The 23854-nt window shown below is 61.2% G+C and overlaps 1 protein-coding gene across 1 annotated transcript; it reads right to left on the reverse strand.

Moving 5' to 3' along the window:
• Positions 1-123: 123 nt before the first annotated feature.
• On the reverse strand, positions 124-22851 carry MFSD4A (major facilitator superfamily domain containing 4A). The gene is made up of 10 exons (XM_055144844.1): positions 22567-22851; positions 12899-13097; positions 12171-12437; positions 8222-8405; positions 7810-7916; positions 6935-7108; positions 5463-5610; positions 2935-3005; positions 1830-1950; positions 124-322 (listed from the first exon to the last, which is right to left on the reverse strand). Exons 1-10 carry the CDS (start codon positions 22794-22796, stop codon positions 267-269), a joined length of 1557 nt encoding a protein of 518 aa, XP_055000819.1. The 5' UTR covers positions 22797-22851; the 3' UTR covers positions 124-266.
• Positions 22852-23854: the final 1003 nt, after the last annotated feature.

Raw genomic sequence — 23854 nt, forward strand, 5'->3', positions numbered from 1 at the left:
CTTCCCGTGGCCACCTGGCGGCCTCGGGCCGGAGAGACACGGGAACTGGAATCACAGGTCAACTAATGATTTGCTGGGATGTGCCGGGGTGGGGTCCGGGGGTGGGGGGGAGCGGGCACGGCGCCTCCTCGCCTGACGCCCGGGGTCTGGGAAGATCCTCGCGTGGTGAGTGCCCCCAGCTGCGTCCGCCCGCGGCAGGCTTGAACCCTTTGGTCTGTGCTGGTGTGCGAGAGCCTGGAATCTTCGTGTGCCTCCTTCGCCCGGTTTTACCTCTGGTAGAACTCCAAGTTTTCCATGCCAAGAGGCTTGTCCGGAGTCGGAACTACAAAGGAAGCAGGGAGCGTGTTGCAGCAGCGCCCGTAGCCGTCGGCGGCCTCCGGAGAGCACCCCAGGGGCGCCCCCACTGGACACTTCTGGGAACTCAGGGATGCACCGCGCCTGTCCCACAGACTCGGTGCACCTGTGTGCTGGGGGGGCTGCTGTCGGGGGCTTTCTGTCTGTCCCTCCATGAGGGGGAGCCGAGGTCAGTCACTCGTGTGTGGTTCGGCCAGCAACTGCTTGACATGGAGCCGAAATGAGGCTCTGGGCTGAGCTGGGGTAGACCTCCGACTCTAACTCTGAATGGGGAGGTGGGGGAGTCTCAGAACATTCCAGATCAGTTCCAGACAGTGCACTGGGTTGGAGGGATCGGAGGCATCTCACACAGCACGCGCTATGCGGTAACCCTCGGGCGAAAAGGGGGGCTGTTTGGGACCTCCTGCACCCCCCTGTGCAGGGCTTCACAGGGTGAGGGACATCCGGCCTGCAGGCTGCAGGAAGCCCACAGAAGCCTGTGGTCTGGCCCTGTGCAGGACACGTGTTACCCGCAGACTCTCCTGCCTGTATTGTGTACCCTGCAAACAATTTTTTTTTTTTTTTTTGCTTTTTGGGTCACACCCGGCAATGCACAGAGGTTACTCCTGGCTCTGCACTCAGGAATCGCCCCTGGCAGTGCTCAGGGGACCCTATGGGATGCTGGGAATCGAACCCGGGTCGGCCGCGTGCAAGGCAAACGCCCTACCCGCTGTGCTATGGCTCCAGCCCTGTGGCCTACAAACAGTTTTATAAATATTCAGGTGGTCCTCGGCAGGAAAGACGTGTCCCCAGTCCCAGCCCTTCCACTTGCAGGATGCACACATCCATCCACCTTTGCCAGAGGGCTGTGGGGTCCAGCGACCCGCTTGGAGGACGGAGCTATCGCTGGAGAGCGCCTTCCCTCACCGGCCGCCTGACGGGCACGCTGAGAGCCGGACAGAAGGCAGAGGCCTATCCAGAGCTCGGGGCTGCCCCTGCCGGGGGCCTGGGGGCGCAAACCACTCCCAGGTGTCTGCCCACTGCAGCTTCTCTCGGCGGCTGGGCCCGGAGGGCTGCTGCCTGATTAAACGGGACCTGGACTGGGACGAAATCCTCAACTGCAAAGACACAGGCATCGAGGCTGCAGGCCGGTTCCTGCTGGGAAAGTGGCTCTGCCCCCTCTGGGCCCAGGGAAGGCTGGGAAGAGATTCTTGGCCGTGGGTCCAGGGCATGCAGGGATGGAGGAAGCCCAGTTCAGAGCCCCTGCCTCTCTCCTCGTGGAGAAACCATGAGTCAGCCCGTCCCCCACATGCATACACAATCGCACAGCCCGGCTGGAAGAGGGAAAAAGGAAACTGGAGAGAAAATAAACATTTCCTTGTATTTTCCTTGGACAGAAGCGCGTTCGTGGTGTGTCAGCCACACGGCATCTCCCACCTCTCCCTCCCCGCACGCTGTTTTCCTCCTCTTGTGCAGAGACAGGCTTTTTTCCTTACCTGATGAGAGCCCAGCGTACATCCTGTGGAAAAACAGGAGCAAGACGTAGAAGGTAAAGGCCAGGCAAGCAAAGATCACGCCGCAGACCAGGAAACTATAGCTGCCCCGGGCCTGGAAGACCTGCCAACGGGAAACAGACAGCGGCCGTCAGACGGCACGCAAGACACGGTGGGGGTGGCCCCCCACGGCCCCACAGCCCGGCAGGCTGGCCGTCTGTGCGGGGGTGGGGGGGCAGTGCACCCACAGACAGAGCCTCTCTCAGGGCTGCCTCCTTCTGGGGGCAGACGCCTGCTCTCAGCCACACCGATGAGGGTCCACAGTCCCTTCCACTTGGTCCCTGGAACCTCCCCCCAAATCTCCCTTATCTACACTAAACGTTCATTAAAATAGAGTCATTCTAGGTGTTGCCCTACCCACTGGCCTAACCAGAACCTTGCAGAGGATTAAAAAAAAAAAAGTTTCATTACGCAAAATGTAAAATATGCCAAAGTAGCAACTCTTCTCCGACCCCGAGTTTCTTCAGAGTTGAAGCATTTGTCCTTTGTAAGTCTTTAGTCAAGGGCGGGAGAGACAGTGCAGGGCTGAAGGCACTTGCCCCTTGCACGGGGCCAGCCCTGGTTAGAATCCTCGGCCGGCAGCACATCTGGTCCACCGCCAGGGGTCGCTCCTGAGCACAGAGCCAGGAACTGCCCCCCCCCCCCCCCCGGGGCCCTGGTGGGTGTGACCCCAAACCAAAACAGCCTTGAGTAATGAGCACGGTGGCTGTCAGTATTTCGTGTGCCTGTGAGTGAGAGCCAGCCAGTGTCTGCAGGGGAGCTGGCTGTGCTGACCCACGGGAGAGCCGGGCTCTGCTGGGGCAGGGCAGGGAGGGACACAGGGATAAAGCCCATCACAGGCCCTGTGGCAGCCCCTCGGGCCCCCCTCCCCGTTCCCACCCTGCTGCCAGCCAGGCCCGTGTCTGCTCTGGACGTCGACTCTCCACGCCCCAGCACGCAGACTCAGCTTTCGAGGCTGGCCTGGAGGCAGGTGACACAGACCCCGTGTGGGAGGGAGGGAGTGTGGGCTCAGAGGTGGGCTCGGAGCTCCCCCCAGTTCCCCACCTACCGAACCAACCAGCATCTGCAGGGCCATCTCGCCGACTCCTGCCCCCGTCACCAGCACGGTGGTAGCACAGCCTGCCCGGGAGAGAAGGCAGGTTGGCGAGGGCGAGAGAGGGGACATGTGGCCAGCACCATCCCCGGCGTTTCTGGAAAGTTCCGGCAATGGTACAGCCCCTGGACTCCCCAGCACTGCTCAGGCCTGGGCCCTCGTTCTAGGGGTGCAGCAGCCACGCCTGCTCATGGGGTCTTCAAGGTGCAACTGCAGGCTGCTGCGCCTGGCATCTGGGCGCCCCCACCTGCCTGCTGCCCCGAGCCGTGTCCAGCAGCGGACACGACGGTCAGCTACCGGGTCCAGGCCCAGCTCAGGCGAGTTCCCTGCTGCTGCTACAGGTTCCCTTGTTTCTTTTCTTTTTTGTTCTGCTTTTTGGGTCACACTCAGCGATGTCCAGGGGTTACTCCTGGCTCTGCACTCAGGAATCACGCCTGGCGGTGCTTGGGGGACCCTATGGGATGCTGGGAATCGAACCCGGGTCAGTCACGCATGCAAGGCAAACGCCCTACCCGCTGTGCTATTGCTCAGCTCCAGGTTCCCTTCTTTAAGGTGGGCATCGCAGGGGCACGCTGACCTGGGCATGTCGGTGCTTAGAGAGTGGCACACAGGAGGCCCCCCCGGGTGTCGGTACAGACCCCCGACGCTCCTGTGATGATCTGTCCCTGCAGAGAGTCAGCTGGCCCCACACTCGACCCCTCTCGGTCTCTGCACTTCTCTCCCTTTGACCTCTCCCTCCCTCTGCCTGGCTGAGATCCCCTCAGCAGGGGCCCCTGCTTCTCTTCCCCTCCCCTCTTCCAAACCCTGAGCGTGTTTCGTGCTGGCCGCTCCCTTTGCTGGACCCCAGCGGTACTATGGCCATTCCACCCAAACACGCGCAGACACTGCACCTGACACAGTGCCCTGACCCTGCCCCGGGCCCTGTGAGCCACGCACGCACGCCGCTAGGTCACGCTGTACGTGCTCTTGGGTGCACGGAACGGTTTAAAGGTCGTCATCTGCACCCCATTTTCCCCATGAGAGAACTCGGAGAGGAAAGGACTCGCACAGGGCTGGGGGCACCCTGGGCTCCAAGTCTGTGCTCCTGCCCGGGGCCCTGAGCATGGAGACAGGCAGGGCAGACACTGTGCGGGCTCACCCAGGACGGGCACAGCGCAGGGGCCCAAGGAAGCTTCTGGATGGTGGGAGGGGAGGGAGAGAGAAGAGAGGGCACACTGGGCAGGAAAGGAGGGGTATCCAGTGGGCACTGCCACAGAGAAGGAGGAAAAGCGGGGAAGGAAGGACGAGCTCACTGTGGGGGTCACACTGTCCACAGCACCCGCAGCACTGGGGGGGGTCACCGCCCACGGCAGCCACAGCACTGTGGGGTCACACCGTTCACAGCACCCACAGCACTGTGGGGTCACACTGTCCATGACACCCATAGCACTGTGGGGGGGGTCACACTGTCCACAGCACCCGCAGCACTGTGGGGTCATACCGTCCACAGCACCCGCAGCACTGTGGAGGGTCACCATCCGGGGCACCCCCACCCCGCTGCAGTACAAAGGGGCTCTGGGGCTCCACTTGCTCTGGGCATATGCGGTTCTGCACAGGGAGCGGGGCAGGAGCTGGGCACAGGCGCATTGCAGTGCTGGAACCCAGACTCTGATCCCCGCCGAGGCCACCCTTTTAAAGGCGAGGAGACAGCCCTGGCAGGGGTGAGTGGAGCAGAATCGGGAGGAGGAGGGGCACGCGGGCTGCGGGAGGCAGGGCGAGAAGAAAGGAGGAGGCCTGCAGAGCCCAGTGACCAACCAGCCCGCGGCCATTCCCGCTGCCAGCGCCCCCGCCTGGCTCACTATGCCCCATGACCCTCAGCCCCGGGAGCCCCGGGTGCTTCTGCTTCAGGGCCAGGCCCCCGCCTCTCAGTGCTCAGGGCCAGGAACTCCCTCATCTCCATGTCCCTTCGGGGCATCCCTATTTATGCCCGAGGGTAACTCTAAATACTCAAGACACAATTATTTTTAATGAACTTGTTAAAAATATCTTTTCCGGGGTTGGAGCAATAGCACAGCGGGTAGGGCATTTGCCTTGCATGTGGCCGACCCGGGTTCGAGTCCCAGCATCCCATATGGTCCCCTGAGCACCGCCAGGAGTAATTCCTGAGTGCAGAGCCAGGAGTAACCCCTGTGTATCACCAGGTGTGACCCAAAAAGAAAAAAAAATCTTTTCCCCGAGCACTTGTGAGGTGCAGGAAGGGAGGGGTGGAGACAGTCCTGCCGTCAGAGAGGGGAGCCCCACCCCAGCTCAGCCCCGCTCAGGAGCACCAGGGCCGAGAGTCCCATAGCGGGAGTAGCTTGGGCAGCTCTGCCTCCCTTCGCACACGGGGTTCACGGCTCGTGGGCATCACGACGGAGGATCAGGAAGGAGATGGGGGAGGAGATGCAAGGGACGCTTCTGCTTGTCCACAACCCGGCATCAGGCCGAGCCTGGGCTCCGCTCACCTCGGTACTGCAGGATGTCCTCAGTGTAGGCCAGCATGCTGGGGAAGGTGCTGCTGAGGAACAGGCCCAGGCTGGCCGTCCCCACGAACAGGAAGACGACATTGTAGGAGAAAACAAGGAGCATCAAGAACGTCACCACCACACCGACCTGGGGCAGTGGAGACGGTGAGTGAGGATCAGAGAGGGGGAGAGCAGGCTGAAAGGCCAAACCCAGCAACCGGGCGCCGGCTTCGGAAAGCTGCAAGACCGGAGCGCCCCCCTGTGGGCAATGTGGGTACTGCACCCCGGGCTGGTGTCTCCCAGGAAGCACTAAGAAATGAGACCTCAGGAGGGGAGCCCCGCCCCCCACTACCCCCGCCCCCGCAGAGGGCAGTAGAAGTGGCTCAGGGCAGAGGCTCAGGCCTCCCTGCCCCTATTGGGCAGGGAGCACGGCCCGCCCACCTCCTCTGAGGGCTGGGGGAGATGCAGGGCATCCTACATGCCCATCCGGGAGCTAAAGGAGCTCAGGGGAACCAGCCAAGGGGCGCCTCGCCCTCTCCACACCCCCAGGACCAGAACGCAGCACAGCGCTGGGGTCAGCATCCCTGCTGGACAGCAGCCGGCCAGAGGCGCCTCGTGGTCAAACCTAACCAGCACGGAAGCGTCATTCTCTGAGCCTGGCCCCAGTCCTGCAGGAGCTGCTGACCACTGCCCCCCAGCTCCAGGGGACAGGAACCCCCCCTCCTGGGCATGGCAGTGCCCCCCCATCCCTCTCCGTCTCCCTCACTTCCTCCCCCCAGTCTATACTCCTGCCAAACAAAATTCCCTTCTACTCAGAACTATCTGTGCGTCCCACACACTTCCCGTCCCCCGTCCCCCATTCATTTGATTTTACCACCCCCACCCCCACCCGCCACACACTCCCCCCTCCCGCCTCCATCGACATAGGGAAGACATTTCCTTTCTTCCTCTTGTTTTGCTATCGCTCCAGTCCGACAGCACAGCGGGGAGGGCGTTTGCCTTGCACGAGGCAGACCCAGGTTCGATTCCCAGCATCCCAGATGGTTCCCCGAGCACTGCCAAGTGCAGAGCCAGGAGTAACCCCCTGTGCATTGCCAGGTGTGACCCCAAAAGAAAAAAATATACCCCTAGGGGAGCTTCAAAATGCAAACCCCCAGGCCCTGGCCCTGAGAGGGCGCTGCTGGACAGGATGGCCACCTGCCTGGGTCCAGCAGAGGAAAGGCAAGGGGGCTGGGCAGGACCCCGGCGGACCCTGTCAGCTCTCAGGATTGCTTCCAAAAAAGCGGTGGTCACCTGCACCCCTTCCTCCTGGGGGACCAAGCAGAGGCCGAGGAGGAGGGGATCCTGGGCGTTTCCAAGATCACAAGTGGCCCGTCCCTCCGACCCTGACACCCCGCCAGCATCCCCCCTCTCGCCCACACTCCTGCCGACGGGCGTGTCCAGCCCCGGGCTGCGGGCGGCCCCTCACTCACCACGTTGACGAAGACCATGCTGGCGGGCCTCACCCGGGAGGAGATGGGGATGGAGACCAGGCGGCCCAGGGTGATGAAGCCCCAGAAGAGGCTGGGCAGGTAGCCGGCCGACTTGTGGCCCACGGACAGTGGCTTCTCCACGGCGTAGCTGTACACGAAGGCCGAGTAGGCCCCCTGCGGAGAGACGCCTCAGCAGCCTGGGCAGGTGGGGCTTGGCTCACAGAGCCCCCCCACCTCGTCCCGCCCAGGTGCAGGGGGTCCAGAGACAGGCTCCTCGGGGGTCCCCGGGCTCTGGCATGAGACACGGGGGCGCCTTCCAGGGGAACGGGGTCCACCACCGGCCTCATCTCTGAGACCATGTGCCATGGCTAGAGAAGAAACAGCAGAGACGGGATCTGCTCAGGGGCCAGGTGGGGGTCCACCAGGACCGCCAGATGCCCTTTCCAAGGGAGCCCCTAAGCTTCTCCTAGCAACACTGTTGGGGGTTCGCTTGAGGTGCCAGGGTTGAACCCAGGCCTCACGCATGCAGGGCAAGTGCTCTGCCCCCGGGCCACGTTCCCAGCACTTAGGGGGTCCACTAAGCTTTCCAAGGCCTCTGTTTGGGCGCGTTCCTGAGAGGGCAGTAGGTCCTGGCATCAGCCACGAAAGGCCGCCTGGGAGAATGGTCAGAGATTTCTAGAACAGGCAGAAAGTGAGGTCGCTGCTGCCCTGAGCTCATTTCGGCCCGAGCAGGCATCCAGAACGGTGCCAGAGCGTGAGTGCCCACGCCCCCTGCAGCATGTGCCCGATCACGCACAGGGGAGTCTCCGGGGACCCTCCCTCCCCTTCCTCCCGCCCTCCCCTGGCCCTGTCAGCCCCCGCCGAGGTGGCCTCACCGTGATGCCGTCCGTCATGAACAGCACCAGGGCCGCCGAGACGTGGATGGCAAAGAAGGAGCAAGGGGCCCCCCTGCAGTTCCGCCGCCAGCAGCAGCCGAGAAGGTCTGTGTGGGGACAGAGAACAGGCCTGTCGCAGGCCTCCCCTCCCGGGCCTCGAGGGCGGGAAGAGCCCTGGCAGCTGGGGCGGCCGCCCCCTGCCCCGGCCCTCTCCGCTGGCAGCTCAGGGTCCGAGGACGCCGCCCAGGCCCTGCGGGTGAGGCCGGGCGGAGCAGAGGCCGGGCCGGGTGCTGGGCGGCTCCAAACCCACGAGACCGAGGGGCCAGGCTCGCTTTCCACCGTGTCCCCTGGGACCGGCGTCGTCCAGCGGCCGGGGTAGGGGCAGGCAGGGCCAGGCCATCAGAGCCCCCACCTGGGTGTGGCTGAAACTTGGGGGGCAGCGAGGAGGAGGTGGAGGAGGAGGAGGCGTCTTCCTGCTCCGGAGGCTGCGTCTCCAGGGCCAGCTCGTCCGCGGACAGGAGCAGGGGCCGGCGCTGGGGGCAGGTCAGCAGCCGCTCTTTGGACAGCAGAAACAGCACGGCCAAGGGCACCGGGAGCTGGAGGGTGGGCACAGGGTCAGGCTCCCCTCCCGCGCCTGGTCCACCCCTCACACGGCCGCACCAGTGTCCAGCACACGGCAGTGGCCTTCCCCGAGGCTGCTCACCCGGGGACGTCTTCCTTGGCGATGAAGACCTCGCGCGGGGCAGGTGGGCAGTGGGCAGGAATCACCGTCCACCCTTTACCATACGCACCGCCCAGGAAAGAGACTCATCACAAGCAGAGCTGGCCTGACCCTATTCTGGGGGGCCGTGTGGTGCTGGGCTGGAACCCACTCCCAAAGGCAAGGACTGTGTCCAGCACTCAGAGCTATGCCCCGGGAGAAATTGGATGGACTTCCTTCCTCCCTCCCTCTTTCCTTCCTCCCTCCCTCCCTCATTCCTTCCTCCTTCCTTCCTTATTTCCTTCCTTATTTCCTTCCTTCTTTCCTTCCTTCCTTCCTCCCTCATTCCTTCCTCCCTCCCTTCCTTCCTTCCTCCCTTTCTTCCTTCCTCCCTCCCTTCCTCACTTCCTTCCTTCCTTCCTTCTTTCCTCCCTCGCTTCCCTTCCTTCCTTCCCTCCCTCGCTTCCCTTCCTTCCTTCCTTCCTTCCTTCCTTCCTTCCTTCCTTCCTTCCTTCCTTCCTTCCTTTTCTCCCTCTCTCCCTTCCTCCCTCTCTTTTCTTTCTTTCTCAACTTATTCCTGTCTCTGCACACAGGGATCATTCCCGCCCGTACTCAGGGAACCAAATGGGGTGCCGGGAATCAAACCTGGGCCGGCCATGTGCCAGGCAAGCGCCCTCCCCACTGTACTATCTCCACAGCCCCCTGAAAACTCGTCTAACAACCTCATTCTGAACACAGCTGGAGTCTCTTGCCCCTCCGTGCTGTCAGATCACATGCAGTCATATAAAGAAATTCTCTTCTGCTTCCAGCTCCATAAAAAGTGCTGGGGGTGGCTGTTATTCCCACTTCCCAGACGGGGCAACTGAGGCTTGGGGCTCACGGCATCATAACCCGCTCCAGCTGGAAGAGAGCCGAGTGGTAAGCCAGACACCGCGGAGCCGCGAGGGCAGAGCTAGAACAGGCTGTGCCGAGCACAGGAGCACAGTCACCCAGAGGGGGCCGGGGGTGGTGCCCGAGGGCAAACAGGCTGCCCCGGGCGGGGTGTCCGCACTGGGAAACAGACGCAGCCGCCTTTCGATGTGACAACGCCTGCCACACACACACACACACACACACACACGCACACGCACACGCACCCAATGCTGTGCTAGCGGCTATGCTCCCTGCTGGGGCTGGAGCGGAATCTCCAGGGCAATACCCGACTCACACACACACACACACACACACACACACACACGCACCCAGTGCTGTGCTTGAGGCTACGCTCCCCGCTGGGGCTGGAGCATTGGAATCTCCAGGGCAATGCCCGACTCTCACACACACACACACACACACACACACACACACACACACACGCACGCACCCAGTGCTGTGCTCGAGGCTACGCTCCCCGCTGGGGCTGGAGCATTGGAATCCCCAGGGCAATGCCCGGCTCTTGCCTCTTGCCGCAGGGGTTGCCTGGAGAAGCGCCTCCGCCCCTCCCCCACAGACGCCCCGGGGGAGCCCGGCCTCTCCCGCTCCCGGGCTCCTCACGGAAAGCTGGGTGCTCCGTGGGCAGCTGTCCCCGCAGACGCCCTCTGGGGGCCCCAGAGAAGCCTCCTCCAGTCGCCCCCACAGCGCAGGGCCCCGGGGAAGCCACTGCCCTGAGGAGTCCGTCTGTCTGTCGGGCCAGGGGAGAAACAGGAAACCGCACAGCAGCGGGGGCGGCTCCGTGCCTGGGCGAGGGCCAAGGGGAAACAGCTGTAAAAGGGGCGTCGGGCGGGGCTTTCCTGGGAAGGGGCTTCACAGACAAGGGGTCTTTATAGGCGGCGCCACTGTACGACAGGGCCAAGGCACAGTGGGGCGTGCGCGGGTGTGAGCGCTGGAGTACGTGTGTATATGTGAGTGTGCATACGGAATGTGCGAATGTGTGGGCAGTATGTGGTTGAGTATGCAGTGTGTGAATGTGGGTCTGTGGTGTATGTGTGAACGTCTGTCAGTGTGTGTGTGTTTGTATAAGTATGGAGTGTGTGAATGTGGATATATGTGTGTGAGTGGATGTCTGTCAGTGTGTGAGTGTGTGGTATGAGTGTGGAGTATGTGAATGTGTGTATGTGTGTGAGTGTGTGAATGAATGTCTGCCAGTGTGTGTGTTTATGTGGTGTGAGTATGGAGTGTGTAAATGTGTGGGTATGAGTATGTGTGTATGAGTATCTGTCAGTGTGTGTACGTGTGAATGTCTGTCAGTGTGTGTATGTTTATGTGGTGTGAGTATGGAGTGTGTGAATGTGTTTATGTGTGTGTGTGAGTGAGCGTATGTCAGTGTGTGTGTTTATGTGGTGTGAATATGGAGTGTGTGAATGTGTGTGTGTGTGAGTGTATGTCAGTGTGTGTGTTTATGAGGTGTGAGTATGGAATGTGTGAATGTGTGTGTGGTATGTGTGTGTGATGAGCATGTGAGCATCTGTAAGTGTGTCACGGTGTGTGTCTATGATTGCCTGGGGATGTGTGTGTGTGAGACTGTGTGTGTGTGTGAGAGAGAGAGTGTGTGTGTGTGCATGCCAGTATGCCAGTGCCCACATGCCTGCGTAGCCCTGTTCTCTTCCGTGATGGACTATTTCTCTTAGACACAAACCAACACAGAAAGTCCAGAAACCCAGGGCCAGAGCAATAGCACAGCGGATAGGGCACTTGCCTTGCACGCGGCTGACCCTTGTTAAATCCCCGGCATCCCGTATGGTCCCCAGAGCCTGCCAGGAGTAACCCTGAGCACTGCTGTGTATGTGTGTGTGTGTGTGTGTGTGTGTGTGTGTGTGTGTGTGTGTTTGTATAAGTATGGGATGTGTGTATGTGTGTGAGTGGGTGTGACCCAAAACCCCAAAAATAAACAACAAACAACAAAAAAAAGAAACAGGCCATCTTCAGTGCTCAGGGTGCCTCCAGCCGTACCCCCTGGGCTGCCTCGTCCGAGTGCCAGCCTGACGTGAGCGTGCTGGTATCCACTCTAAAGAGCGATCCGCAGGGGCTGAGAAGGGCAGGCGCAGTGGGTGGGGGCCTGAGGGGACCCAGGAGGACTGGGCAGGGGGAGCAAAGGGACCTTGAGCCGGAAGGGAGGAGGGGGCCTGCGTGGGGGTAGGGTCCGGGCACCTGCCTCCGGCCAGCCCTTCCCGGCCAGGGGCATCCGGGCTGCAGCCAGGGAGGGGCAGTGGCACCTGTGCCCTCTGGTGACGGCGACCTGTCTGCAGGGCGCCCAGCTGGCGAGTGCTGGCGCAGTGTCCCCCTCCGCTCCCTCGGGCCCCCCCAAGCCTGAGGGGAGCCCTCTCTGCAGACTGGGCCCCGCCCCGCGCTCCCTCCCCACACAGCCTGGGCAGGCAGAGCCCGGAGCTCATCTTGCCCGTCCCCTGCTCCGCAGCAGACACAGCCCGGATAGCGTCGGAGAGGCGAGACCCGCCGACGGGGCTCTGGGCGGAAAGGCGCGTCCCTGAGGTGCCACGTGTGACCAGTGACTCAGACTGCCCACCTGTGCCCACTGCACCAGCACCCCCTGAGATGGCACCGTCCCGGGATGGCACGCTGAGGGTGGGTGTGAGGTAGACTGTGGCCATCAGACTCTCTCGGGGAGTGGGCACGGGCCAGTGTGCATGGGCTGCCCCCCAATGCCCTGCCCGCGGTGGACACTCACATTGATCAAGGCCATGATCCAGAAGGCGTAGGACACACGGGTCCCTGCCCCGCTCTGGGGGGGCGTCCTGGGGGGCAGCGTCGGGCCGGCCAGAGGGGTGTGGTGCTGGCCCAGGGTCCCGGAGACGTGCAGCTGGAGGGCGCCGACCGTGGCGTTGGCGGTGCCGTTGGTGGTGCCGTTGGCCGGCAAGCAGCTGGCCTCTGACAGGAAGGGGTCGGCGATGAGGGGGCTCAGCAGAGCGCCAAAGCCCACGAAGAAATGGAGAACCTGGGGAGGGGGGGAGAGAGATGGCTCTGGCTTCACAGCCCCTCACCTTGCTGCCCTGCTGGGGCAGGAGCGGGGGGCTTGCCTGGCCCCGGAGCGGGGGGCACCACAGGAAGTGGAGACACGGGGTTGGGGTGGAGGTCCTCACAGCATCCTGCTCGCTCCTTGGTTCCCTAGTCCTAACCTCAGCTGGGGGGCTGGCCTGAGCCCTGGGGGGCTGGCAGGGGGAAGGAGGGAGGGGGAGCCAGGAGCTCTGCAGGTTCCCACCCACACAGCCCCTGTCCCACAGGAGACACCCAGGCCCAACTGTCTGCACGGTCCCTGGGGCCAGTGACCCGGGGCTGAGACTCGGAGGTTCCTTCTGCGTCACCCCCACCCCCACGTGCCCCCCCCCCGGCCGGAAAGGACTTGGGGAAGGGCCAGGGAAGGGCAGGTGCCACGTGCTGCTGTCCGCGCTGGCTCACCTGGAGGAAGATGGCCGAGTCCTTCTGGTAGATCCTCACCAGCTGCATGTTGGCCACGGTATCGATGCAGCCCATGGCCAGGCCCGCTAGCGCCATGACCGAGGCCAGCACCTTCACATTGTGGCACAGGGGGATGACGGCGAACACCACGGAGATGGCCAGCGAGGCGGTGAAGAGCACCCAGAGCGACTGCGCCAAGCTGTAGGGGTGGAGGGGGCAGGAGGTCAGGGGCACACGGAAGGGCCTTCAACACTGAAGGGCCCGGTCCCCTGCCCCCAGCCACTCTGCTGGGGGCCTGCGGGCAGCCCAGACACGTGTCCCACCCTGGCCGGGAAGGGGAAGGCGTGTGGGACAGGCAGCCCTGGCACCCCCTGGCTGCAGGTTGGAGCAAGTTGTCCCCAAGCTCGGCACCCTGAGCTCCAACCCTGTCCTCACCGGGGGGCCCCGAGGAGCGCGGGGGGAGGCCTGACTGACTCCGCCCTTACACGCCCTTTCAGCGGGTTGCAGGAGTCTGCGTGGACACAGCGAGGGAAACGTCGCCCAGTGCTTTGCTTGCCGTAGGCCAGAACTGCCCAGACAGACGCCCAGGGCTGAGACTGGGTCCCCCGCCATAAGCAGTGGGTGGGAGACCCTGTGGCACTTTCCCGCCACAGGAGCCAGAAACGGGGGTGCTGAGGCCCGTCCCCTTGTGACTGAACGAGTGAGTGAAGAAATACACAGCATGTGAGAGGCCCCCGGACAGGTCTCTGTGTGCGCTGGGCCCAACAACCCGACTCTCGGAGAAAGGAAGACCAGCTCATGCAGGAAGAAGGTGCTGGAAGAGAGAGGTTACGCCTCACAGCTGGCTTGGTGCTCGAGGGTCCCTATGGCAGTGCTCAAGGGACTATGTGACGCTGGGGATCAAACCCGGGCCTCCTCCGTGCAAGCACGCGCTCCAGCCCTCTGAGCCATCTTTCAGGCCCAGCAGGAACTTCCTTACGAAAGACTAGGACGTGCCATCAGCCTCTGCCCAGCTGCCGGCCTGGCAACGGGGAGGAGACGAGGGCCGGGGAGACGCACGTGAGCTACAGAGACAGGGAGCAAGGCCCGGTGGGGGAGAGGAGGGCGGGGATGAGGGGGCTGGGAGTGGGGGACACCTCTGGTCCTTCCCAGAGCTACTGGCCGTGGGCCTGGTCCCAGCTCCTCATCTGGGCCCTCCGTGAAGCCTGCATCTGCGGGCTCGGGTTCCTAGTCGCCAGGCTGGTCAGCTGCAGTTACTGACCATGTCCTGCCTGCTCGGCTCAGCTGTGTGTGTGTGTGTGTGTGCGCGCGCGCGTGTGTGTGTGTGTATGTGACTTCACTGCCATGAGGAGGAATGTGTGTAGTTGTGGGGACACCATTAAGGTCCCCCACCCCCAGACTCCACCTGGCACCCCCAGCAACCTGAGTGTGGCGACTCACTGGGTGCTTTTCTGCCCATGCCTGTCGGGATGGTGGTAACAGCCTCGCCCCTGCACTGTCCTGCACAAGAGGGTTGACCTCCTGGGCCTCACTTCAGGGACAGATGAGGACCCCTTGCTCCCCCTCGATGACGTGGGCGCCACCTTTCACCACTGTGGTGTCAGCAAAACTCTCTCCAATGAGCATCTGCCCTGGCTAACATGGGTCCTGAGGCAGAGTCCGAGGGAGCGGACCCGGGACCAGCAAACTCCGAGGAAGGAGCTGCAGGAGGCGTGGGAACAGGAAACACAGTGACGCACATTCATCTCACACGACAGCAACGGACGGTGTCTTCAGGGGCCAAGGCTTGTGGCACATGTGACAGACACCACCTTGAGCCACAGTTTGTAATGGTACCTCTTTGGCTCACAGTCAGCTGAGAAAAAGGGAGACTGAGGAACTCGCTGACAGAGCCTGGACCCAAGCCCAGGCCTTCTCGCTTGGCCCTCCCCACACAGCTGCGTAGCCTGGGAATGTGTGTGGTGTGAGGTATGTGTGTGTGGTCTGTATGTGTGTGACATGTTATATATGTTAATTCTGGGGTGTGTTTGGGCCCACACCCTGCAGTGCTCAGAGGACTATACGCAGTGTCAGGGATTGAAGCTGGGTCAGGTACTTGCAAGGTAAGTGCCCTACCCACTGAACTATCACTCCAGCCTGAGGTATGTGTGTTGAAGGATGTGTTTGAAGTGTATCTGGTACGTATGTGTGGTATGCCATGTGCATGTGTGAGGTATGTGTGTGTGAGCATGTGTGTGAACTTTGTATGTAAACTATGTGTGTGAGGTATGTATAAACTATGTGTGATGTTCAGTGAGTGTGTGTAAACCATGTGTGTGTAAATTCTGTGTGTGGTATGTGTGCATGTGTGTGAGGTTTTCATGTGTATAAAGTGTGTGCATGCATACATGTGTGTGCATGCATACATGTTTGTATGCATGTGTGAAGTATGTATGTGAGGTATGCATGAATATGTGTTGTAAGGGGTGTGTGCATATGTGTGAGGTCTGTTTGCAAGTGTGTGTGCAATGTATGTGTGCATGTGTGAGTGCACAGGAGGCCTATGTGCATGTGTGAGGTGTGTGCATGCATGTGTGTGAAGTACCTGTGTGCATGTGTATTGTGCATGAGGTATGTGTGTGCATGTGTGTGAGGTGTGTGTATGTGTGTGAGGTGTGAGGTAAGTGTGTGTGAGGTGTGTGAGGTATCTGTGCATTTGTGTGCATGTGAGGTATGTGTGTGAGGTGTGTGCATGTGCATAAGGTGTGTGTGTGGTGTGTGTGCATGTGCATGAGGTAAGTGTGTGCATTTGTGTGAGGTGTGAATGTGTGTGCATGTGAGGTGTGTGTGAGGTGTGTGCATGTGAGGTGTGCATGAGGTGTGTGTGCATGAGGTGTGCATGTGAAGTGTGTGCATGAGGTGTGCATGTGAAGTGTGTGCATGTGTGTTGTGTGTGAAGTATGTGTGCATGTGTTGAGGTGTGCGTGCATGTGCATGAGGTGTGTGCATGTGTGTGCATATGAGGGGTGCATGTGAGGTATGTGTATGAGGTGTGTGCATGTAAAGTGAGCATATGAGGTGTGTGCATGTGCATTAGGAGTATGTGTGAAGTGTGCGCATGTGTTTTGTGTGTGAGGTATGTGTGAGGTATGTGTGCATGTGCATGAGGTATGTGTGTGCATTTGTGTGAGGTGTGTGTGTGTGTGTGAATGTGTGTGAGGGGTTGTGTGAGGTGTGTGCATGAGAGGTGTGCATGTGAGGTGTGTATGAGATGTGTATGAGTTGTGTGCATGTAAGGGGATGTGTGTGTGAGGTGTGTGCATGTGAGGTGTGTGTGTGAGGTGTGTGTGGAGGAGTATACATGAGATGTGCATGCGAAGTGTGTGCATGTGTGTTGTGTTTGAGATATGTGTGTGCGTGTGAGGTGTGTGCATGTGCATGAGGTATGTGTGTGCATGTGTGTGCATGTGAGGTGTGTGAGGTGTGTGAGGTGTGTGCATGTGGGGTGTGCATGTGAGGTGTGTGTGTGGTGTGTGTGCATGTGAGGTGTGAAGTGTGTGTGCATGTGTGTGCATGCATGTGTGCATGCATGTGTGCATGAGTGTGTGTGTGTGTGTATAGGCTGGCCCTGGACCACTGCCGCAGGCTGGCAGGAAGCAGGAGCCACTCTGCAGAGCGCAGGAGGCGGAGGCCTAGGAGCACTGACACAGCTGCTGTCTCTAGGACACGAGCCCCTAGTGGTCCTGTTACCCGTGTGCTGCAGCTCCCCCCGCTTCTGACTCAATGAGCTGCTCCACCGCACACTCCCCAGCATCTGCCGCAGCCTGCTGGCTTCCGGACCCCGCCAGGCACCTTGTGGGGGCTGGGGGGCAGGGGGTCCCGACGGGGAGCTGGGTGCAGGCTGTGAGACACGCCTGTGGAAGCCTGTCTGCACGGTGTGGCCTGGAGAGGGGCTGGAGAATGGGAGCCGCGGGGAGACAGAGGGGCGAGACCAAGAGATCTGGGGCAGAGAAGGGCCTGCTGGCCGGGAAGATGTCGGGGGCTTGGCAGGAAGGGGGTGGGGAGGCTGTGGGGCTGCCCTGTCCAGCCCACTCCCTCTATCCCACTTGCCCCCCACTTCTCTTGCAAAGGACACGAACTGCACGGGCAGCCTGTCCTCTCCAGGCCCAGTGGCAAGCAGGAGGGAGAGGAGGGCGCCCTCGGGGCCTTGGCTCCAGCCGGGGCTGGACAGGGCTCAGCCCACCTTGCAGGAGGGCTCCTGGCAGCCGACAACTGGGTTTGGACCGCTGGCCACAGGAAACCCCACACAGCCCGCAGGATGCCCGGCCTCCCCCGACGCGCTGGACAGCTGTGTCTGGACACCAAACAGCAGCTTGAACCAATTTCTTCCAAACGGCATGTTGTTGCCAAGAAAACGGCAGCCCCAGTTACGTCCCAGAGCCGGGGTGGAACACTAATTGGCCCGGTCACTTAATGGTTTAATCAACAGCCCTTTCCAGGAATGTGCGGAATTGAGAACGATGGAACGAAGAACAACAGTGACAGAACAGCTCGGGTGGTGCAGATGTCACGGGCGCATCTCCAGAGACTGGTGCTCCGGGCTCCTCTGCCATTTGCCAGCTCTGCGGGGCCTGGAGCCAGCCCTGGACCTCGCGCCCCGCTGAGCCTCAGTTTCTCCACCTTCGGTGAGGCAGGGCCCTGCCCCCGAGGGCAAGGACTCCGTGGCTTCCAGTCTGACCCTCCTTTTCTCTCTCACTGCGGTCTCCCCGCACCCCCTGCTCAGCAGTGGGGGAGCAGAGACAGAGGCTGGCTCGAGTCTCCTCCCAGGCCTGCTGATACGGCTGCTGCTCGCTCAGGGGACTGTGAAACGGCTGGAGGGAGGGACCCCGCCTCCCCCACATCAGCATCCCACCCAGAGAGCGGCTGCCAAGACCTAAGAGTGTGACCCCGACTACCTCACAGCCGGGAAGCGTGCCCCCGGAGGACGGAGAGGGAGCTGCGTCTGTCTCTGGATCACAGCGGAGGCCGAGGCCACCCCCAGCATGTCAGTGAGCTTCCCTGGGGTAGCCGGGAGGCCCAGGACTGGCCGCATGGTCTGAGGACCCCCGTCCTTAAGAAGTCGAACACGGGAGCAGGTTACCAGCTGCACACAAGAGGGACAAATGGGGGGCACGTCCTCCCTGTCCCGCTGAGGGACCTGCCCTACCAGTTTGCTACGTGACCTTGAGCACCGATCAACCCGGTGACCCTTGCTACACAGACTTATCCAGAGGGCACACGTGACGCCCCCACCCAGGACTGGTCTTACTGTTGCCATCAGCTCTGCCCCCAGTTGCCCTGTGCTTGGCACAGATTCAGAGAAGGCCAGAACAGTACAGGTAGGCACACCCCTCCCCCCAGACATGCTGTCCAGACCCCAACATCCCCCCACATCCTTTCCTCTCACTGGCATGTGCCTCATTACCGAGAGTGTTTGGGGGGCCGGAGCAATGGGACGGCAGGTAGGGTGCCTGCCTTGTACATGGCTAACCCTGGTCTGATCCCCGGCATCCCATAGGGTCCCCTGAGCACTGCCAGGAGTGATTCCTGAGTGCAAAGCCAGGAGTCAGCCCTGAGCATCGCTGAGTGTGGTCCCACAACAACCAAAAAAGAGTGTGTTGAGTTCCTCCTCCTTGCCCTGTCACCAATTTCCTTCTCTATTTATCTTTTCTTTTTTTTTTTTGGTCCCCAAATATCTGTGAGTCCTGCTCTGCTCACACCCGACTCTGGCTACCGGCCAGTTGATGGGGTCCTGAGCTCAGGCGACTTCCCGACCACTCCCACGCCCACTTCCCCAGCTGCCTCCCTGCAGCTCCGAGAACACGGTATGAAGAAGGAAGCGTCAGAGCTGGAGAGACAGTACCCGCCCGCCCAGAACCAGCACTCCACGGGCCTCTCACTTTAAAACCCCGTCTCCGTAGGAAGCTTGGCCCTGGAGGACCGGGGTGAGGGGGATAAGTTAGGGGGGATAGTGCCTGCCACAGAGGCAGGCTGGGGGTGGGGAGGGAGAGAAACTGGGGACATTGGTGGAAGCTAGTGGGCACTGGTGAAGGGACTGATGTTGGAACGATATATACCTGAAACGCAATCATAAATATCTTTGTAACTTTGTAATTTATGGTGGTTCGATTGAACACATTTTTTTTCTTTTTTTTGGGGGGGGGGTCACACCTGGCGATGCACAGGGGTCACTCCTGGTTTTGCACTCAGGAATTACCCCTGGCAGCGCTCAGGGGACTATATGGGACGCTGGGAATCGAATCCGGGTCAGCCGTGTGCAAGGCAAACACCCTACCTGCTGTGCTATCGCTCCAGCCTGAACAAATTTTTTTAATTAAAATATGAATAAATAAAAGCGCCTCTCACAGTTTCCCATTGGCCCAGCAAATCTTCGTCCATCCAGGTGTGGGCCTCAAAGAAAGGAGAACAAAGATCCACACAGAAAGTGTGTGCGAGAGCTGATCGCGCCTTTGCCCACAGACCAGCGTCCACGGCTGGCCGGCCGGGCAGCAGGAGCCGCTCTCCGCCACACGCAGTGACGAGTCCTGCTTCCTGGGGAGATGGGAGAACTTGGCCAACACCCTCACGCTCCGTGTTCCTCTGAGTGAGAGAAATGCTGGAAACTCGTCATTTCCAACCTTCTTCACGTGTGTTTAGGCTGTCCAACTAGGGGGAGGGAGGTCGAGTCCAGCTTCTTCTGGCCCCCATCACACCATCTCTCTCTCTCTCTCTCTGAGTGTGCCCACATCCGTCTCAGGGTCTCCTGGCACATGCAGGAGAGAGGCCTGGGGAGAGGACCCCCTTCCCGCCTTGGGATGCACCACCACCATCCCAAGTCTCTGCAGCCCAGACTGATGGTACCTCCAGAGCCCCCCCTCAGCCCTGGCCCGAGATCTGGGCCAAGCAGCTGACAGGCCTTGAGCGGGAGCCTTGGAGAAAGAGGCGCTGTCCCCTCTCCCCGCTCCCGCTCTCTCGCGCCGTTCGGCACTTCCCCCACAACAGCTGGCCTCTCGTTCCCACTCACAAGAGCCGCTCTCAGCACTCTGAGTAATCACTTAAGCTGAAAGCACTTGCAGGGGAACGGGCATCTCGGCTGAGACGGAAGTCCCGAAGAATCCAGCTCCAGGGCCTGGGCTCCGCAGGGTGGGGATGGTTCGTGCCAGGTGTGGGGGGGATGTGGGGGGCCAGGGGGAGCTGCTCTAGTCCTAGCGAAGTGGAGACTCCCACTACAGACAGGCGGGTGGGAAATGCCTCCCTCTCTACTGGAAGTCAGCTTAGCGTCTCATCAAAGGAGACTTCTTTTACGCCATGTGTCTTGGGGGCGGGAAAAATGGGGCTGAGAATGCCAGTCTGAATCACCGGGAAGATCTACTCTCCCTGCCCCCCACCTGGGTCCCAACAGAAGGCTCCAGAGTGGGTCCCACTTCCTTCCTGGAGTGTCAGCTCCCGAATGCCCACAGGGACAGCCAAGTCCTGGACCTGCCTGAAGAATAAAAGGTCAGCCTGTACCTTGGAGCGCTGAAGCTGACTCCTTATCAGAAAGAGGCGTTCCAAGGTACCCGGTTCCAGAAGTAAAAGCCTAGATTCAAATCTCAGCCATGCCTCCTACTGGAGGCAAACACAGGCCACTGAGCAACACAGGAGGCTGTGTGACCTCGGGTAAGACTCTGAGCAACACAGGAGGCTGTGTGACCTCGGGTAAGACTCTGAACCTCTCTGTGCCTTAACTTCCTCAGGTGTAAGATAGACATAAGACTCCTACTCTACAGAGCTGCTGTGAAGGTGAGAGGACTTGTTACTATGAGGTATTAAAACCACTGGTTACGGCAAACGCCTAGCATATGTCCACGTTGGGTTTGATTCCTGGCACCCCAATGGTCCCCTGAGCATCACGGGGACCATGATGTAGTCTTGGAGGCCCCCACTACCTGGCCCTGCAGATCCTCAGCACTGCCTGTGGTGGCCCAGGTATCTCCAAGACCACAGTGTCCAAGCAAACTCGCATCCCCCAAACCTTGTACTGCAGCAAATGACTTAGAATTGGCCTCCCGGACCTCCTGAGCACGCTTAAGGGACCCCCAATCTCCACCCTAAATAAATAAATAAATAAATAGTAGAGCCATATGGTTAGAGCACATGCCTTGCATGTGTGAGGCCCAGGGCCTGAACCCTGGTACAACGGGGGGAGGGGGTGGAAGGCCGGGGAACAACCTCCTGACACAGAGTAAATAATATTCTTAATATTGGGGCTGGAGAGATAGCACAGCGGGTAGGGCGTTTGCCTTGCACGCGGCCGACCCTGGTTCAAATCCCAGCATCCCATATGGTCCCCTGAGCACAGCCAGGGGTAATTCCTGAGTGCAGAGCCAGGAGTAACCCCTGTGCATCGCCAGGTGTGACCCAAAAAGCAAATAATAATAATAATAATAATAATATTCTTAGTATGGCAGAGTATTCAATCATGTGACAAAGTGGGTCCTTATTGCTACCCTAGCGTCTTCCCTTTCTTGTGGGCAGGTCTCCCCACCGCCCCGTGCAGAGGGCCCGCTGAGTACGGGGCCCAAAGCAGAGCCCATGAGGAAGTCCAGTGGGGTGCGTGAGTCTGCCAAGATGCCACTTAGAATCCGCCTCGCTGCCCTTCCTGTCCTTTGTGCTCCTCCCGTTCTGAAAGCGTACCAGGTAAGGGAGTCGCAGTAAGTCAAAGGCTCCATAAAGAAAACCTGATAAGATTGTCCAGAAACCCCTCTAGGCGGACACAGAGCAGGTGTGGTCTCTGTCTCCAGACCTCTCAGGACTGACCGAGCCCGGGTACAAAACCCAGAGGAGCCAGGAGACCAGTTTTCTAAGAGTCTGGGCCGTGAGGACAACCACTCCCTAATTAACAGCATTTTCTTTGTTGGGGACCGAGAGGATCCATGAGTAAGACACTAGATACTTGCTCTCTTCCTTCCTGCTCTCCCACCCTCGTGGAGGGCCCCCAGGACTGAAGCCCCGGGGCTTCTCTTGCAGGGCCCAGGAGATCTGGTTCCCAAGTTCTCTCCTGCGGCCCCTGAAAGGCTCTGGCTGGCTTGGAGAGGGGACCCCACTCCTTGGCTACAGGAAAGAGAGGGATCCTCCGCTGCCCAGGAGAGCCCGGCTCCAGGGGGCGTCTGTGGGGCACCGCCAGGCCCAGGCCAGGGAGAGTGGCAGAGAGAGGGGACCGAGCACCTGTACGTCCAAACGGGAATCGCACCCCTGGGGGACCGACCACTCAGGACGCGCAGGCCCAGCGGGCACAGCGGGCACGGGCGCGAGCTGGCCTGTGCCAGCCCATTGCCGGGAGCCGAGCCCAGGCAGCGGGGCGCCGCGCTGGCACGGGCAGGGCCCCCAAGCGACACTCCCACACTCACTCTCCCTCCACCTCCCCCTGGCAGTGCTCGCGCGGCGGGCACGGGGAGGACCCTCCGCCCGCGGTCGGCGGGAGCGAGCCGGGGTGGGGGTGGGGGGGTCCCTCTCCCGAGGCAGAAGTCACCTGCCGTCTCCTGCCGTCTCCGGAGAGTTTTCCCGAGGGCCGGGGCGGGGAGGGCGCCGCCGGGCTGCGGGGCTGTGCGGGGCTGGGTCCGGGTAGTGGGGGGGATGCCCGGGCGCAGGGCGGGGCGCGCGGCACTCACGTTCGCTTGAAGACGCCCCCGAGGGCGCTGCCCAGTAGGAGGCAGAGCTGCTGCGAGAAGAAGACCCAGGAGATCTGGGGCAGCGAGCTGTGCGTCTGGCAGCGCAGGTCCAGCAGCGTGGGCCCCAGGAAGGCGATGCACAGGCCGAAGCTGAAGAACACGCTCCAGTAGGTGAGCGTGGGCTGCAGGTGGCGGCGGAGCAGCCCCGCCACGCGCCCGTCGCAGCCCATGGCCGGCCGCTGTGCGCGCGCGGGGACGCCGGGGCCCGAGGCCGCGGCCGGGAGGGCGGGGCGGGGCGGGGCGGCCGCGGGAACGTCCCGCCCCCGGGCCCCGGAGCGCGGGGCGCCGCCCGCCCGCCCGGCTCCCCGCGCCCCGCCGCCCCCCGCGCAGCCCGGCGCACTGACAGCCCAGAGCGCCCATTGCACTCCGCGCGCGCCCAGCCAGCCCCGCGGAGCAGCCACCTGGCCTGGGCTCTGGCCCCGGAGACCCCCCTTCCGCTCTCCGGCTCAAGCAGGCGGCTTCCCAGCTAGACCTGGGAGGTGTGTGTGTGTGTTGGGGGGTGGTCTACAGCCAAAGGCAAAGTCTCCCACGGACGATGAACCCTCCGGCTTTCTTTTTCTGTGTGTTTTGCTTTTTGGGTCACACCCGGCGATGTAACAGGGGTTACTCCTGGCTCATGCACTCAGGAATCACGCCTGGCGGTGCTCTGGGGACCATATGGGAATCGAACCTGGGTCGGCTGCGTGCAAGGCAAACGCCCTACCCGCCGTGCAATCGCTGCAGCCCTTGGACCCTCCAGCTTCATTAAGCAGGTTGCCCTTGAGTGGAAGCGGCTCAAACTTCCCCCACCCCAGTTCCTCTCGGTGCTGCTGAGGTGCGTCTGCTCCTGAACAGGTGCAGGATAAGGGGAGGTGAGAATGGTCCCCACATGCCCTGGAGGAATTGTAGGAGGAATAGAGAGTGATCCTCTAGAAACAAGCAGAGTCAGCTGGGGGTGGGGCTTTGCTGGGAGTGGGGGTGGGGATCTTTTCCTGTTGAAAAAGATGGGGATTGGGGTACCTTCTAGTTGAGCTCCCTTGAAGGGCTGCCCTGCCACCCTGCCAACCCTCCCCCGACCTCGGACACAGCTGGCCCTTCCCTGCCCCTAACAGAGCTGGCCCACCCCACCCCCTGCCCCCGCTGGCCCTCCCCCTGCCTCCCTGGCCCTTCCCTGCCCCTGGCACTACTGGCCTCCCCCTGGGACATCTCTGCTCTGCGGGGCCCTGGAGGCTGGACAGGAAGGTTCGGT

The sequence above is a fragment of the Sorex araneus genome, chromosome 7, assembly GCF_027595985.1.
Source record: "Sorex araneus isolate mSorAra2 chromosome 7, mSorAra2.pri, whole genome shotgun sequence".
Classification (NCBI taxonomy): domain Eukaryota; kingdom Metazoa; phylum Chordata; class Mammalia; order Eulipotyphla; family Soricidae; genus Sorex; species Sorex araneus.

Bases quoted from the DNA above. Each gene is read 5' to 3' on its own strand.
- MFSD4A (XM_055144844.1), bottom strand. From the start codon at position 22,796: ATGGGCTGCGACGGGCGCGTGGCGGGGCTGCTCCGCCGCCACCTGCAG. The intron at 12,438-12,898 runs GTGAGCCAGCGC...CCCCCTCCCCAG, and splicing joins ACTCGGCCATCTTCCTCCAG to GTTCTCCATTTCTTCGTGGG. The intron at 323-1,829 runs GTAAGGAAAAAA...CTTCCTTTGTAG, and splicing joins GTACGCTGGGCTCTCATCAG to TTCCGACTCCGGACAAGCCT.